This window comes from Triticum urartu, chromosome 4A, assembly GCF_056163025.1.
Source record: "Triticum urartu cultivar PI428250 chromosome 4A, HENAU_Tu73, whole genome shotgun sequence".
In the NCBI taxonomy this organism is placed as follows: Eukaryota; Viridiplantae; Streptophyta; class Magnoliopsida; order Poales; family Poaceae; genus Triticum; species Triticum urartu.
This window is the reverse complement of record NC_141876.1, coordinates 607,444,450-607,461,806: the sequence shown is the minus strand read 5'-3', so window position 1 is coordinate 607,461,806 and position 17,357 is coordinate 607,444,450. Positions and strand designations below refer to the sequence as shown.

General features: G+C 46.8%; 1 protein-coding gene and 2 pseudogenes across 1 annotated transcript; 1 reads left to right on the top strand and 2 right to left on the bottom strand.

Moving 5' to 3' along the window:
• LOC147977255 (putative peptide/nitrate transporter At3g43790) overlaps window positions 1–11,070 on the bottom strand; it is a 51,268-nt pseudogene extending 40,198 nt beyond the window's left edge.
• Window positions 3,824–5,475, top strand: LOC147977256 (uncharacterized; annotated as a pseudogene).
• A 2,020-nt stretch (window positions 11,071–13,090) lies between the features above and the next one.
• Window positions 13,091–17,357, bottom strand: LOC147977254 (U2 small nuclear ribonucleoprotein A'-like; the record flags this gene model as incomplete). The annotated part of the gene is made up of 8 exons (XM_087521110.1): window positions 13,091–13,096; window positions 13,188–13,376; window positions 13,474–13,524; window positions 13,846–14,013; window positions 15,068–15,273; window positions 15,376–15,505; window positions 17,135–17,175; window positions 17,279–17,357. Coding segments are annotated over 8 exons (870 nt in total), but the record flags the coding sequence as incomplete, so codon positions are not given.

The following is a 17,357-nucleotide window of genomic DNA, read 5'->3' as shown; positions in this document are numbered from 1 at the left end:
CCCCCCCCCCAGTGCCCCCGTCCCGCCTAACCCTGTAGCGTTTGACCACGGGATCTACCCCTTTGACTTTGCACGGAAGGGCTTTGACCAGTGGACCTCCCCACCCGGTTGTGTTAGGTCAGCCCATAGGAACACTTTGGAGCAACATCCGAGGCAGACCCACAGCAAGATCCCCTCCGTGTAGACCCCACGCGTCCGTTTCCCCCCTCCAGGTGCCGGCGGCAGCGCCGTCCGTGAGGGGGGCACACCCCGGACACGCGTGCCGGGCGTTTGCAACCGCGACAACACTTCCAAACTTGTGAGAGGCCGCCGGCGCAAGATCTGGCGGCATGCTAGCCCCTGGAGGCCGCCGGCCACAGCCGTAGACGCGCGAAGGGCAATCCGCGTAGAGGGAATTTTTCGGATACTTCTCCATCACCAAATATTATGAAAAAATACCATCGTTCCTATAGCACATGTGCCCACGTCGTGCAAAAAAAAGTCATGATTTTATCGCGCTCCGAGTATTTAGTAATATTGACGCCGCATCGTTACCGCAGAACGTCTACTACCGTGTCATCGCCGTCCGTGAGGGGGGCCACGCCCCGGAGACGCGTCCCACCTCTTCGGACATGCCACCACACCACCCCGCATGTATGAGGGCCCGGTGCGACACTCCGGACATGGCACAAATAGGTAGTTGTGTAACTAAAATAGGTAGGAGGAGAGATAGCTCTTATGTCACAAAAAAGAAGTTGTATCAAACCTTTTATGTCGGATCTAGAACAAACCAATCGGTATCGCCATCATACAGCCAACCGTGGCTCGTGATGCATATATATGCATATCAAATGCACAGTTGGACGTATGATGGCGAATCCGAATGATTTGTATTCAGTCGATGAACTGGTAGATGTATGCAGTCGATGAACTGGTAGATGTATGTAGTCGATGAACTGAAATACTTATGCAGGGAAGGCGAGAGGTGGGCTATATATAGGGTCATCTGGCTCACAAAGTGATTGTGGTAGTTTCGATCCAACGACTCACATGAGCTAGGAAGAAACACACCCTTGATCCAACGACTCGCAAGAGCTAGAAAGAAACACACGATCCGTGTGATTCTTCCTGATTGGTGGGATTCACATTAGTACCCACTCCGGACTCCGAAACCCTGATACTCGGAAAGAGTTTGTCCAGTTTGTACACGAAGTGCGTCTAGTTTTTGCCGTGACCCTCTCTACTCTTTCGCGCATCCCCCCTCTAAGTGACGGCTGCTCTACCTTCCGTGGAGGGGGCCACACCATGGAGCCCCAAGACGGGCGTCTACGCATGCCAGAACACTTTCACACATGCATCGGGACCCGTGCGATGTTTCGGTGGCATAGCAACACCCCGAAGGCCACCCCGAATCCCGGTTGACCAGTAGATCTAGCCCTTTGACTTTCGCTGGACGGTCTTTGACCGGTGGACTCTTCCACCTGGTTGCAATAGGTCAGCCCATAGCAACATCCCCGAACACGGTCTGGACCCAACCCAACACTAGATTCCCTCTGGTTCCACCGCACCCGCACCATCCCCCCTCTAAGTGACGGCTGCTCTGCCTTCCGTGGAGGGGGGCCACACCACGGAGCCCCAAGACGGGCGTCTACGCATGCCAAAACACTTTCACACATGCATACACTTTCACACATGCATCGGGACCCGTGCGATGTTTCGGTGGCATAGCTACACCCCGAAGGCCACCCCGAATCCGAGTTGACCAGTAGATCTAGCCCTTTGACTTTCGCCGGACGGGCTTTGACCGGTGGACTCTTCCACCTGGTTGCGATAAGTCAGCCCGTAGGAACATCCCCGAACACGGTCTGGACCCAACCCAACACTAGATTCCCTCCGGTTCCACCGCACCCGCACCATCCCCCCTCTAAGTGACGGCTGCTCTGCCTTCCGTGGAGGGGGGCCACACCACGGAGCCCCAAGATGGGCATCTACACATGCCAAAACACTTTCACACATGCATCGGGACCCGTGCGATGTTTCGGTGGCATAGCTAGACCCCGAAGGCCACCCCGAATCCCAGTTGACCAGTAGATCTAGCCCTTTGACTTTCGTCGGACGGGCTTTGACCGGTGGACTCTTCCACCTGGTTGCGATAGGTCAGCCCATAGCAACATCCCCGAACACGGTCTGGACCCAACCCAACACTAGATTCCCTCCGGTTCCACCGCACCCGCACCATCCCCCCCCTCTAACTGACGGCTGCTCTGCCTTCCGTGGAGGGGGGCCACACCACGGAGCCCCAAGACGGGTGTCTACGCATGCCAGAACACTTTCACACATGCATCGCAACCCATGCGATGCTTCGGTGGCATAGCTACACCCCGAAGGCCATCCCGAATCCCAGTTGACCAGTAGATCTAGCCCTTTGACTTTCGCCGGACGGGCTTATATAACCGTAGGAGGGCCACCGCAACACCTGGCGGCATTGCTACCCCCCAGGTACCCCGTCCCGTCTAACCCTGACACAGACGACCGCCGGGTCTATCCCTTTGACTTTCGCTGGACGTAGTTTGACCGGTGGACCTTTTCACCTTGTTGTCATAGCCCAGCCATAGGTACACCCCCCAACACAGTCCCGGCACAACCCACCCCAAGATTCCCTCTGCGTCGGCCCGACATGGCCGTTTCACCCCCCCCCCCCCCCCGGGGCACGGCGGCATCGACGCCCGTGAGGGGGGAGGGGGCACACCCCGGAGCCGCGTGCCTGCGCCTGCCACCACGTTTCCACAACCGTAGGAGGGCCCACCGCAACACCTGGCGGCATTGCTACCCCCCACAGGTACCCGGCCCGTCCCGTCTAACCTCTCCGTGACACGACGGAAGAAGGCCCGTGTGGGGGGCAATCGATATATGTTTTCTATACATTTAAGTTAATGAAATTAGTATTGGAAAAAAATAAAAAATAATAAGAGAAAATACAAAAAATATAAAAATATTATTAGAAATCTATGCCTATGCCGACGGCCTAGCCGTCGGCATAGAAATGCCACCCCACGGGACCGGCGAACGACGCGGATCGATGACGTGGCGGCGCGACGGATCGATGACGTCGGCGTAGCTATGCCGACGGCTAGGCCGTCGGCGTAGCTATGCCGACGGCCACCGTTAGCCCGTCGGCGTAGCCTGACGCCGTCAAACTGCCGTCGCCGCCCGGGTAGACGGGCCCACGTGATATGCCGACGGCCTGCTCTATGCCGACGGCCCCCGTCGGTACATTCGGAGAAACGCCGACGGCTTATATATGCCGACGGCCCCCGTCGGCATAGATGGTTATACGCCGACGGCCTTTCTACGCCGACGACTTTAGTAAAGCCGTCGGGGTATGCCCATATATGCCGACGGGGCCGTCGGCATAGATATAGCTGTCGGCATCTGCCTAAATTCTGGTAGTGATAGGAGAAGAACTCACTCAAGTTAGTCAGAATATGGAGAAAAATAGTGGTCCGAATAATATCTTAGGCAAGAGAGCAGCTAAGGATAGTACATCTGCTGCTACCCCAGAGGTGACTACTGAGAATGACGTTCACAACAATATGGCCATGGTTCTGTTTGCTGGAAATAAAGCAGATAATAATCCCGAGACAGTTACAAATGCTGAGAAAATAAATCTATTTGAGGGAGAGGTAGATGGGGAGGACAAGAACCCCACACTTACAGGCACCCCTCAGAAGAACGCAAATAGGAAGAAGTTAAGAGGAAGAGATGGTCAGGCAGTGGACAGTAATAAAAGTTCTGCAAATGATTTAGGATCGGCGACACCCCTAGAGGGTGATCGCTAGGAGCAATGAAACTCTTGTCATGGAACTGCCGGGGTCTCGGGAATGAACCGGCAGTTCGAGCTTTGCTGGACGTCCAGTGAAGTACCCATCCAGATGTGATGTTCTTGTCGGAGACTCACCTCGATAGCTATCCGGCTGAATGTCTGAGACGTCGTTTGAAGATGGATCAAAAACTGGTTTGCACTAGTAATGGGAGAAGTGGTGGTTTATTGTTACTATGGAAAAATAATATTGTAGTTCAGAGATTGGGGTTAGACCCCAAGTTTATTGATGTACAGATCACAAGCGATGGAGGTGAACCATGGCGATTGACTGGCATGTATGGAGAATTCCGATGGGAAAATAAGTACTTGACTTGGGACCGTATGCGCCAGCTATCTCAAACAAGTACACTACCATGGTTACTTATTGGTGATCTGAATGAAATTCAATTTCTGCATGAGAAAGAGGGGGGGAATCCACGTCCCCAACAGTATATGGTGGCTTTCCAACAAGCGATTGATGATTGTAACCTGCATGATATGGGCTTCGTTGGAGATATATTTACATGGCGCAGAGGAAGGATTCGGGGAAGGTTGGACAGAGGTCTCGTGAACGATGGATGGTCTAGTTTATTTCCCAATGCAAATCTGGAACATTGTAACTTTAACCATTCTGACCATAGACCATTGATGGTTGATACTGATTTTTATCAAGGAACAACACCGATCCAAGAGGGGCCCAAGAGGTTCGAAGCTAGGTGGCTAAGAGAGGCAAATTTTTCTGACCTGGTTCAAGAAACATGGGATAAGGCAGGAGCTGACCCGAATGTTTCAGGCATTTTTCAGAAGCTCTCCCATATGCATTCAGAATTTCATGACTGGGATCAACGGGTGTTAAAAAAACCGAAGAAGCGTCTTCGGAAAGCACAACGAGATTTAGAGCAAGTTATGGCTGGACCCATGACGGATGAAAATGAAATAAAAAGAAAGGAGCTGGCTGAACTGATAGAGTATCTGTTAGAACTTGAGGAGATCCAAAGTATGCAGCGATCTCGCGTGGATTGGCTCAGATATGGGGATCGTAATACAGCTTTTTTTCAAGCTTTTGCGGTGGCCCGGCGGAAAAGGAACTATATCAAGAAATTGAAAGATAATAATGGCGACATTATGGAAGGTATGGCTGATTTAAATCCTCATATACAAGGTTATTTTGCTAGCCTGTTCACGTCTGCAGTTCAGCATACCGATCCTGCATTACTTCAGAAGGTGCATCGGAAGGTAACAGAACAAATGAACACCATATTAATGGCACCTTTTTCTGCTGATGATGTTCGCAAGGCAGTTTTTAGCATTGGCGATCTAAAGGCTCCAGGCCCAGACGGGCTACATGCAATATTCTTTAAAAAATATTGGCATATCATTGGTGATGAAATTATTTTTGCAGTGTTACATGCGATCAACACCAGGCATATTCCAACAGAATGGAATGACACATCCATTGTCTTGATCCCAAAAGTGGATTCCCCGGAGTTAATAACACAGTTCCGACCCATTAGCTTATGCAATGTTCTTTATAAAATTATCTCCAAGATGCTTGCATTTCGTCTAAAGAGTATTCTTCCTGATATCATTTCTCCTACACAAAGTGCTTTTGTCCCTGGCAGGATGATCACTGACAATATTCTGGTGGCATATGAATGCATTCACAAAATTAAGAACACCAAGAACAGTCAGGCTGGGTTATGTGCAGTAAAACTAGACATGCATAAAGCTTATGACAGGGTCGAATGGATCTTCTTAAGGAACATGATGCATAGATTGGGGTTTGATAACAGATGGATTGAGCTTATGATGGCTTGTGTGAGCTCAGTTAGATACAAAGTTCGTTTTAATTCCCAAGAGACAGAGATGTTTACACCTTCGAGGGGGCTCCGGCAGGGGGATCCTTTATCTCCTTGTTTATTCCTGATTTGTGCAGAAGGCCTATCCAGCATGTTGCAGTATGAAGAAGAAGTTGGTGGCATTGATGGGATTAGAGTGTGCAGGAATGCACCGTCAGTTTCACACCTCTTATTTGCTGACGATTCTCTAATTCTCATGAGAGCAGATATGTTAAATGCAACTTCCTTACAGCATGTGTTGGACACCTATTGTGAAAACTCGGGACAACTGGTAAGTTTGAATAAATCCAGTGTTTTCTTTAGCCCAAATACTAATATGCAAACAAGAGATGAAATCTGTGATGAACTTCATATCACAACACAAGCATTGTCAGATAAATATTTGGGTTTGCCTGCTATGGTTGGCGCTGATAGAAGTGACTGCTTTAAGCATTTCTGTGAGAAAATCAAGAAACTTTTGAAGGGTTGGATGGAGAAACAGTTATCTACAGGAGGGAAGGAAATTCTATTGAAAGCTGTTGCGCAAGCCATTCCAGTTTTTGCTATGTCTGTATTCTGCATTCCGAAGGGAGTGTGTAAAGATATTACAGATGTGATTGCACAATTTTGGTGGGGAGATGATGAAGAAAATAAAAAGATGCACTGGTTTTCTTGGTGGAAATTATGCATTCCAAAATGTGATGGTGGTATGGGATTCAGGGATCTACACTCCTTTAATTTGGCTTTATTAGCTAAGCAATGTTGGAGACTGATTACAAATCAAGAATCTATTTGTTCCCAAATCTTGAAGGCCAAATACTTCCCATCCACTGATTTACTCTCTGCAGGCCCCAAAAAAGGATCTTCTTTTACATGGCAGAGTATCATTGCGGGTCTTGCCACTTTTAAGCGTGGCTATATTTGGCGAATTGGTTCCGGAGAGAAGGTGAATATATGGAATGATCCATGGGTTCCTGCAAGTCCGGACGGGAAGATTTTAACTCCTCGGGGACACACCGTGATATCTAAGGTGGTGGAGCTAATCGATCCAGTTACAGGACAGTGGGATGAAGACTTGATCAGAGACATCTTTAACCCTGTGGATGTAACAAGGATTCTGCAGATTCCGATAAACTTTCAAGCCTTTGATGATTTTGTTGCTTGGCATCTTACGAGTTCAGGGATTTTTTCAGTGAGGACTGCTTACCACGAACAATGGTCACATAAATACAGAGGCAAAGTAGGAGATAATCTCACGTCCAGTAGTAACAGGCAATCAGCAATATGGAATCACCTTTGGGAGTTGCAAGTTCCACGAAAAGTACAGATTTTTTGTTGGAGAGCGCTCCGAGGAATTGTCCCTCTGAAATCAATATTATCAAATAAACACTTGCCTGTGAGTGGTGTATGTCCGGTTTGCAAGAATGGCCCTGAAGATGTGAGACACCTACTCTTTCAATGCGTACTTGCCAAGAGATTGTGGACTGATCTGGGCCTTATTGATAAGGTAAACAGTGCTTTACACATTGATCGTTCGGGATCGGTAATTTTGGAACATCTACTCGTTGAGTCAGACGTTCCCTTGTCTGTTATGCCAAGTCTGAACTGTAAAGAAGTTTTCGCCACCGGATGCTGGTGTTTATGGTGGCTGCGTAGGCAACATACACATCATGATTCTTGCCCTCCTCCATTCCATTGGCCTGGTTCGATCTTAGCTATTGTCGGGAACTATATGAAGTCAATTCAAAAGCCAGAGACGAGTGAACATAAGTGGACGAGACCAGAACCCAACTTCGTTAAACTTAATGTTGATGCCTCGTTCCATGTAGATGATGGCATGGGTGCAACAGCGGCAATTTTGCGTGATGCAAGAGGAATATTCATAGCAGCTCAATGTAGACTCATCCAAAACGCAGCTGATGCAATGACTGTTGAAGCAATGGCAATGCGCGATGGACTATACTTGGCAAATTCTTTGGGTTTTAACAGAGTTGAAGCAGAATCCGATTCTCTGAATTTGGTGAATTACTGTCAAGGGCAGGCTCAATGGTGGGATGCGGCAGCGGCAATCTTTGCGGAATGCGTTGATATAGCTACGTCAATAGGGAAGGTCATCTTTAAGCATTGTTTTCGTGATGCAAATTCTATTGCTCACGAGCTAGCTAAGTTCAGTTTTTGTAATAAGTGTGACAATAGTTGGGCTAATGAACCACCGGGGTTTTTACTTAGCCAACTAGTAAACGATGTAATTGTTCTTTAGTCCAATAAAGCTAGCCATGATGGCCTTCCCCCCTCAAAAACAAACTTGTGAAGGAAAAAAATATTGTGAGGGATAGATGAGAACTTCTTTTTTAGCTTTTGGCCCCACAAACAATTGTATTTTACGGTACCCCCCCCCCCCCCCCCAAGCAGATGTTGTCTAGCTCCGCCACTGCACACGCATACACACACACGTAACCAACAATATTTTGGGGATATTTTTTTTAAAAACATTTCGTATCGGTGGCGCACGAGTTCTAGGTGAGCCATAGTAACCCGTCAAAAGTTGGTAAAAGAAAAGTAACGCCTCAAAGAAAATGTAGGGACACGCATTTTGTACAATCGAAATACTAGAGGTGTCTCTTTATGGAATGGAATCCAAGAGACGCGCTTAAACAAGATGGAGAGGAGAGATAGGTGGTCACGAGTCACGCTGGCTATGTATAGCTCTTACCGGCGCAGAGGCAGACGACCCAGATGAAGAAGAAGTTGAGGTAGGGGACGCCGGTGTGGGCCTTGTTGATCCGGTCCAGCCTGCACCCGGGGCATCCTTCCCTGCACACCCTCCTCCCCTCCGCCGCCGCCAGCAACGGAGCCGCCATTGCCGCCGTTCGATGTGCTCGCTCAACAGGCGGATTAATAAAAGAAAGAACTTAAGAACGGCGCACGTACGTTGGCCGTAACGCGCGCGCACGGGGCAGGCGTTAGCGTAGCCGCGCTGCTGCTGCTTGTGGTGTTAATAAGAGAGAGCGAGACGCGCGGGGAGGAAGAGGAAGAGGGCGACGTGCGTCCGTGTCGTGTGTGTCTGGTCTTGGATGTTCAGAGGATCGATCGGCTCGGCCCGTATGGTGTGCAGAAAGACACGAGATTTGCGAATCGACAACGTGTGTCTGGCGTCCTTGAGCCTTGAATGAACTAGCAATGAATGCGCGTCCGGCTCCACAACGAGGCATGTTTTTTTTTCAACCAAGGCAAGGGTGGATTTTATTGCTTCAAACATAATAACTAGTGTCAGAAACGCTTTTATATTATGAGACGGAGGGTATTTATATGATGGGAAACGTTTGCCTCAGCCGGCCATCCCGTGCGAGCGTCCACCGCTTCTGTGTCCGTCGGATGCACACTTGATTAGATGGTCGACAGCAACCCTTCCGTCTCTACATTTCTTCAAATGGTCCTTTGTTTCAGGAAGGGCGGTGTGCGAACTAGCCTTTTCTGTTACAAGCCGAATAGGGCTAGATTTCGCAGCGCGGGATTATGGAGGGTGACGGCGGCCAAGCCGAGCACCGCCGCCTGTAGATCGTCGTCGCCGAGCGCATCGACAGATCCACCATGTCGATCGTGGAGCGCCATCAACCTTGCATCCGACGCGTGGCAGCAGCCACAACACCGGACGCATACGTCCACGTCCACTACTAGCACTTGGCCCCGTGTTTTTGCTTGCAACAACACTTCCGAGACATGTTTCTGCAAAAACGCGGCGTTGTTGCAGAACAACAAAGACAATGATGACGACTGTGCAAGTGCGTGACGTGCCCGTGTATGCTATTGCAATTTTTTCAACAAGAGTCTTGTTGTAGAAAATTAGACGCCCATGGCGGTAGATGTTGTTGCAGTTTTTGCAACAAAGGTTTCTTGAGAAAATTAGAGAAGAAAAGGTTTTGGAGCATGAGTTTCGTTGCGTGAAATTAGAGAAGAGGAGTTATGTAACAAAGATTTTGTTGCAGAAAATTAGAGAAAACAAGGAACGATACAGACTGCTTGATCATAGAATCGGACGGCTCGCGAGGCGGTGGATTTTTTTAAAGATCCGTCGGCCGACGCGTAGCACGTTCCTTATATGATTATAGAATGTACACAAATAAACATGATGATCATTTCCCGTCAAGAAACAAATAAAGAAATATGTTTGATGTATGGGCATTTTGTTTATTTTTGTTAGGTATTAAGAAATGGACGCGGATTTTTAGGACATGATGGCAAGCGACGCTGTAATCTGGGCAGCCCATCCATGCCATGAGATGAGCAATTAATATAGTGATTGAATAAATACCCGAATGATACGTCAAGTCAATTCGGCAAATACGCGTACATGTGTTGGTGGCTAGCCATTTTATATGGAGCACTGGATACACATGCATAATCATGTAAAATACGGTCTTGGCTGTTCTGCCATGTTAATCTGACGAGACCATTTAAAACTCTGGTCAACAGGGTTTAAAAGTGTGTGTATTCAATACTTACGCCTTGAGTGGCATTTAACGCCGTTTTGGTTTTGGTTTTGGTTTGTTTTGTCCAAGTTCATTTTATGTGTGTATAATTCTGGTGTACTGCTGTATTAGTTTTTATTTTAGAAAAGAAGGATGACCCCCGGCCTGCATTTGGGCGATGCATACGACCACTTTATTAATTATTTTCACAAGACCTTACAAAATAATACCACAGTAAGACTAAAACCGCCGTCTAAGCAACAAACTGTCGCCACACCTATCCAGTTAATGAAGGGGCGCAGATAGTCTGGGCCTAATACCAAACAGACATCGCAGCCAAACCTAACATCTAAGACCTGAGGACCCATCCAGGACGCCTGCCGGGCATTGGTGTCGCCGGTCCGGCGTGCTCTCAGAGGCCGCCGCCGCCAACTGTCACCGCTCCATCTTCAGAACTGTACTGATGCATCAACCTTGCTCGGTCTAGCTATCGTCGACGCCACCACGGTGCCCAATAGCACCTCCTCCTTGCGCGCAAACAGCTGTGCACGTCGCGGTCGCCACTGATACACCTCAGCACCATGCTGCCAAGTACCACCAGCCGACACAGCTTGAAGTCTTTGGAAGATCTGTCGTGCGTAGCACCTGCCGACCAGGCATGACAAAACGTAGCACCGGTCGATCAGGCATGACTTGACATCTCCACCGAAGCTCCGTGCAAGACGAAGCCGCTCCACCTCCTGCCTCTGACTTCCAGCGCTGCTCCACAAACGATACTCCCAAGAGAGAAACGACACCGCAGTGCCGCCACCGTCCGATCTGGAACACCAGATCCTAGGGTTTTCCCCAAAGCAGCACGAGTGGGTCGACAGTAGTTACATGACAATGCCTCCATCAAGATAACGGCGTAGAACGCCGTCATCGCCTGCCAACGGCTCGGTTTTCACCGGCAACCATGTTTCCCCAACTCGCAGCCGGGACTAGATGATGGATCTCGAGATCCGATCACCAAGCCTTTGGCCGGCCATCTCTGACGAAGAAGATGACCACCACCATTGGCCGGCCATGTACTGCTGTATTAGTTCATCAAAGTTATGCGTTCATGATAATGACGTTGCATTACCTAGCGCATGATGGGATACCCCCCCCCCCCCCCCCCCCAAACAAGTCTCTGGTTCTGAAAATTAGGCATGATAGATTAATTAGCACATGCAACCGGAATATTCCTACACTGTACGACCTTCTTCAACCTGCCAGCTGGGAAAAGATAGAACAAGAAGGTGACCATGGCATGAAGCTCCAGCGCTCACGAGGGAAGAACGTTTGCAGTTTCCTATGTTCACTAGTACTATATATAGCAAGACCTGTGAGAACATACCCAGCCATTACAATCGAGGCAGCAGATCAGGGGAGAGAACACCCTCGTCGTTCTGTACATGGATTAGAGCTGCTGAACTAATGTGTGACATACAGGAGTAGCACATGAAGAGACTACGAGAACCAGAGGAGGAGCTACCGGATGGAGAGGGGCTGGGGACAAAATGCAGACTAGTGTGCAGGTTGCCGTAGACACCTGCTCCAGATAAATGAGAGATTAACTCCTCTTGTCAAATTGATGGGCCATGGTCACTAATTGACTCTGGAAATACATTGTCCGTATAGGAATACTTCATGCTGAGAAATGCATATACCTGGTGAGTGTATTACAATAGCACAAATCATGTGGGAACGGGCATGCATGGTAGCGACCTCGCGTGGTACTATGTCCACTCGTGATTTATTGTTAAGAAGAAATGTTTTTTTTTGCGGGATGTTAAGAAATGTTGAACATCCTTATTGATTTCATGTATCTATATTTTCTGCCAATCGGATTATGTATCTATCTGTCAGTCAGGTTACCGAGAACACCTTAGAGCTGAAAAGAAATCTAAAGGATAATCTGTGCAGTAAGCAAGATCTTTTCAAAAATGGATCCTCTAAACACGACAGGGTTGGTGACCTGGTGTTGCCCATTGGAAAGGCATTTCTTCTATATGCAAGTTTTGACATAACCACATGTCTCCCTCATGATGCAGAGCATGCGAGATTCATTTGCTTCCTATTCTTGTGAGGTAGTTTGTTTTTCGACGAAGGGTCAAGGAAGATTAGGCCCTGTACAATGCAAGGAGAGATGCTTGAAGAAATAAACCAGGCTTTCCTTAAGCACCGGTGCTTGTTTGTACAGGGTAGACGCTTAATTAGGCGTCTCTCCTATAGAAATAGGCACCAGTGCTTCAGAAAAACCTGATTTATTTTTCTAAGCACCTACCATTGTACAAGGCCTTAGTGGTGCAATGGACTAATTAGTGGCTTGTGGCGTTCAACATTTAAGGGTTTTGTGCCATTAGATCTTCTAGATGGACGGTCGTAATTGTTTGGATCTCCCTCTTTAGATGTAGCAATGGTTGGTTTCCTATGCCATCATGACCAATAGTATTCTGTTTCACAGGTTGCATCAAGGTATGGAGATGTGCTAGCAAAAAACTGATGCAGATATTTCCTCTCCTGATGAAATTACAACCCCAGCAAGATCCAAATTCGACAAGAAAACCATCTATCAATAGGTAGCTGGTAGCGTAACAATTTTAACAACAATGGAGCCCAAGCAAGTCGGCGTCGTCGACACACTGCGGGAGTAGAGTCTCAGCAACATTCGTTCAGCACGCAACGCATCGTCTTCTACGTACAGTCTAAAACATCCAACACATCTAGGTCCGCTGGGCGTAAACCTCAACTCGGGCAACAGTACCATGTACTGAAAATCGTTGTTAGCATCCACAAGATACAGCAGTACTGACACTAGGAGAGTGTTCATGAACAGAATTCCCCCACGAGATCGCCGAGTCGCCGCACATGGTTTCATCCCGCCACGAGAACAGGCAGATTCAGGTGTATGCATGACATCAATCCTGCGGCAAAGGTTAAACAAACACAAGCAGGTAAGAAGCAGCCAGTTGAACCAACAGGTACCATGTGTGAGGTAAAAGGCAGAAAACACACTGCAAATATCAGTACCTCCTGAATTGGGGTGCTTTCATCTGCTTGCTTCTGCTCATCAGCCCCATCCTCCTCCTGGTCCTGACCATCTGTCTCCATCTTCTCAGCTTCAGCTTCCTCTGACGCCTCGGCCATGTTGGTGTCAGGCTTGGGGAGTGCAAACTCAGCAGGAACTTGGCCAGTGCTGAGCGCCTGATATCATGGTGACGAACGAGTGCGTGTCAGTACATAGCATAGGGTGCTTCAAACTGCACAAAGCGCTGGAGCTAAATGACACACGGCATGTTACCTTCTCAAGCCTTGTAACTTCGTCAAGCGTCTGCGAGTTAATGATAGCAGCCTACATACAGATAAAAGAGTTGTTTAAACACGAATTCACAGCCACATGTATTACAAAGGAAAAATAGAAGATACTGGCATTTTAATGACGACATATATACGGTAACTGAGAACAAATGATGTCTCAATACCTGGGACGGACATGGACATCATGGTAAGACTAAAACATATGAAAGTAAATATCAAGCCCATACCAAACATATGCCGGTAAAAGACCAGACCATAATTTTCCCCCTGAATGCAGAAGTAATAGGGATTCTACTCAACTTCCAATAATGACATGAACAGCCTGTGTCCAAAACAGAAAGAGGGAGTAAAGTACCTTGATAGCTGTGATTTGTGCAGGCGTTGGAGCGACTACTTTAGGGCCCTGGTCTTTTGTGGTACCTTGAGCATCTATCACTACTGGAGTATAAGCTTTGGCAGCAACCTTCTTTGCCGCCTCCTCTGCCTCCTTTGAGTGGAACTTTTGTGCTGCGTCAGCTCTCTCCTACACAAACACAAAATCTCATACAAAATTTCAGAAACATACACAAAACCAGGCACGGCAAAAAATGCTAGTGAACAAGCCAACCAAAAAACATTCAATGGCATTCATGCATCTAATTCACAGATAATCAGTTAAAAGAGTTGCTCTTTTCCCCCTTTTGCTGCCAGCACTTCTGCGGTCAATTCCAAAATCATTTTGGAAATCATTCCGAAGGAAATGAATCAACCTGTGGGGAATAAATCAACAAATCAAGCAGCGACAGGATTTCTGTGCATATCTACAACTTCTAAAAAACTTCATGATAAAACTATTATGGCATGGTATAAATCAACAACTCCTAGCTCCATTAAAAAAGAAATGAAGAAAATGATTAGAAGAAAAGAGTATTAGCTGCTGACAGAACTCATAAACTGTCAATTAATGACAGTTACTCTTTTCTTTTAGAAGTCCCAAGAATTATCTTGACTTGATGCTCTAAATGGCTAGCACGAATGCATCTAGATGGTGTTCTCAACTGATACTTCTTCAATTAAAATAAACATGACTTAGAGCAGACATAGTCTATTGATTAGCATAAAGCCATAAACCACATAAGCCTGCAATGCTGCTAAATTTTGAGCTCGTTTGAACTAACTCATATCTTAGATAACTAAAACATATATGGGCAGATGTATGTGGGCCGTAGATACATGCAATATATTATGTCCGGACATTATATCGCTAGATTTCTGGGTTCATTGAAGAAATCATGACCAGTTGGTTTCCTGTATATGAAGAACCAAGCAAAGTTCAATGCAGCACAGTGGCACACAAATGGTAAATGATGTTTCATCATTAAAGAAAATGCAAACATAGTTTGTTGACTTTAGAAACTATGATTAGTTATCAAATGAGAGAAAACTGCAGCGAAATTAAACAGATGTCATTCAGAACAAAATCATTGGCACTGTGCAGAAGTATATTTGGACAACATGAGAACCAAGAAATCAAGCCTGACTATAGATGATTCAAATATCAAACATAATAGTGTTATCAGAATTTGGTGGTTGCTAACCTGTTGTTTCACTTTCTTGAAGTCCAGCAAACGCAGATGCTTCAGTTTGTGGATGACATATAACCGGTAATCTGGTTGCTTAGTTACGGTATTATCCAGTAAGCTGAGAAATTGCAGCTTTGGAAGAGAGGCCAGAGGGTCAATCTCCGCAAGACTTGTAAGGCGATTGTTTGTCAGCACCAAAGTATGCATCTTGGGTAAAAACTCTACATGACAGCAAAGCAAATAGAATTGAAGAAACAGACAAACTATGGAGCAAATTATGCAAGTGACAGAAGCACATGGCAACAAGATATAGTTCCTCTTACCACCAAGGTTGGGATTGATACGTGTAATTCTGTTGTTGTTGATTAACAGAGTGCCAAGGCGATTCATGAAAGGGAAGTTCTCAAGCTTGACAATCTCGTTGTCTGACAAGTCAATCGTGTCAAACTGGTCCTGTTATCAAAAAAATGAACAAAGACAGTTACAAAAACAACTAAAGAAGGAACTGGAGCAACTACAAACAATTCAAAATGAGATAAAGAAAACCCTATGATTTCAATTTCAAATCAAACTAAACATTGTAAATAATAAGCCATCGGTAATACAAAGATTGCCAAGAGGTGTCACTGATGGTAGAGTCAGTACAAGAAAGTAGGCTGGTAACACAATAACAAGCCTCGTATAGAGAACTGTTATGTCCTGGACAACTACATAGAAGAAAGCAAAAGTAACCAGAACATTAGAGGTGTGGTGATCAAGTATATAAACACTCCTAGCAGCAAATTCCATAAGGGCGCTGCTCATAGTGAAGAGTAAATTGTTTTTATGAGGAGGAAAAGCATCCAGCTTCACCACCCCTACAATATGCACCTCTTATAAAATTACTACACAATGCACTCCAATATTTCATTCCTCCAAACCTTAGCTGGTATAGCAGTGCATAAAAAAAATACTATTCTGAACCATAACAGCAAAATCAGCACTCTTTGGTGGACACCACGCAAAATATGCTCAAATATTACTAGACGATGCATCCAATACTTAATTCCTCTCAACCTTGGCTGGTATAGCTGTGTATAAAACCCACTATTCTGAACTGTAACAGCAAAATCACTACTCTTCAGTGGACACTACCCAAAAGTGCTCAAACAGCACCCAATTACCAATATCACACTTGCAACCCCAGCATAACACTGCATAGCACACACTGATAAAGATAAAATCCATGCCTACTACATGGCCAAGGATTACGAATCCACCAGCAGAGATGTTACTCGGCTAGCATCAGGGTACCAACATAGATAATCCCATCACTAACATCTACTCACTTGAAAAGCACTACAGCAGTACCTCCCCAAGCCTCTGTAGCCACTTCAATTGCAGCCAAGCAGATCGATAGCCAGAACTCTAAAAGGTGTGGTGATCAAGTATATAAACAGTCCTAGCAGCAACTTGTACATGCACCAATCCTAATATATGTACCTCTCGTAAAATTACTACACGATGCAGTTTAATGCTTCATTCCTCTCAACCTTTAGCTGGTATAGGGTGCAGTTTAATGCTTCATTCCTCTCAGCCTTTAGCTGGTATAGCAGTGCATAAAAACACTATTCTGAACCGTAACAACAAAATCACCACCCTTAGGTGGACACTAGACTAAAATGCTCAAACGGTATGCGTATCACTCACGCCTTGCAACCCCAGCATAACATCACATAGCACCAACTGATAAAGGTAAAAAAACCCTGCTTGCTAAATGGCCCAGGGATTATGAATCCACCAGCAGAGATGTCAGTCAGCTAGCATCGAATGGCCAACAACAATATTCGCAGCAGCAATGTCTGCTAACTAGACAAAGCACCCACAGCATTACCCCTCACAGGCTATGTGGCCACTTGAATTGCAGCCAAGCAAATCGAGACAGCTTTGCTCCTGCATCACTAGCTATCCAGCGGTAACAGTTTCTGGTTCTGCACCAATTTTCCTAGAAGCAGATTCCGCCGGGGAGGTTGGGTTGAGGAGCCCGCACCTTACAGTTACAGCTTACAATGAGAGGAAGGACGGGTAGGTGGCGGAGCTCACCTCGGTGGCGCCGATGTTCTCGAGGATGGCGATCTTGTTGCCTGCCGCCGCGAAGAGCAAACGAACCGCCGGTTAGACAGGGGAGAAAAAAAGGCAGAGCCCTAGATCTATCTGACTGACGGGAGAGAGGAAGGGGAAAGGAACCTCGGAGGTCGAGCTCGCGCTCCTTGATGGCGTTGAAGAAGTGCGGGCTCTTCCATATCAGGTCGGCGTTGAGCACAAT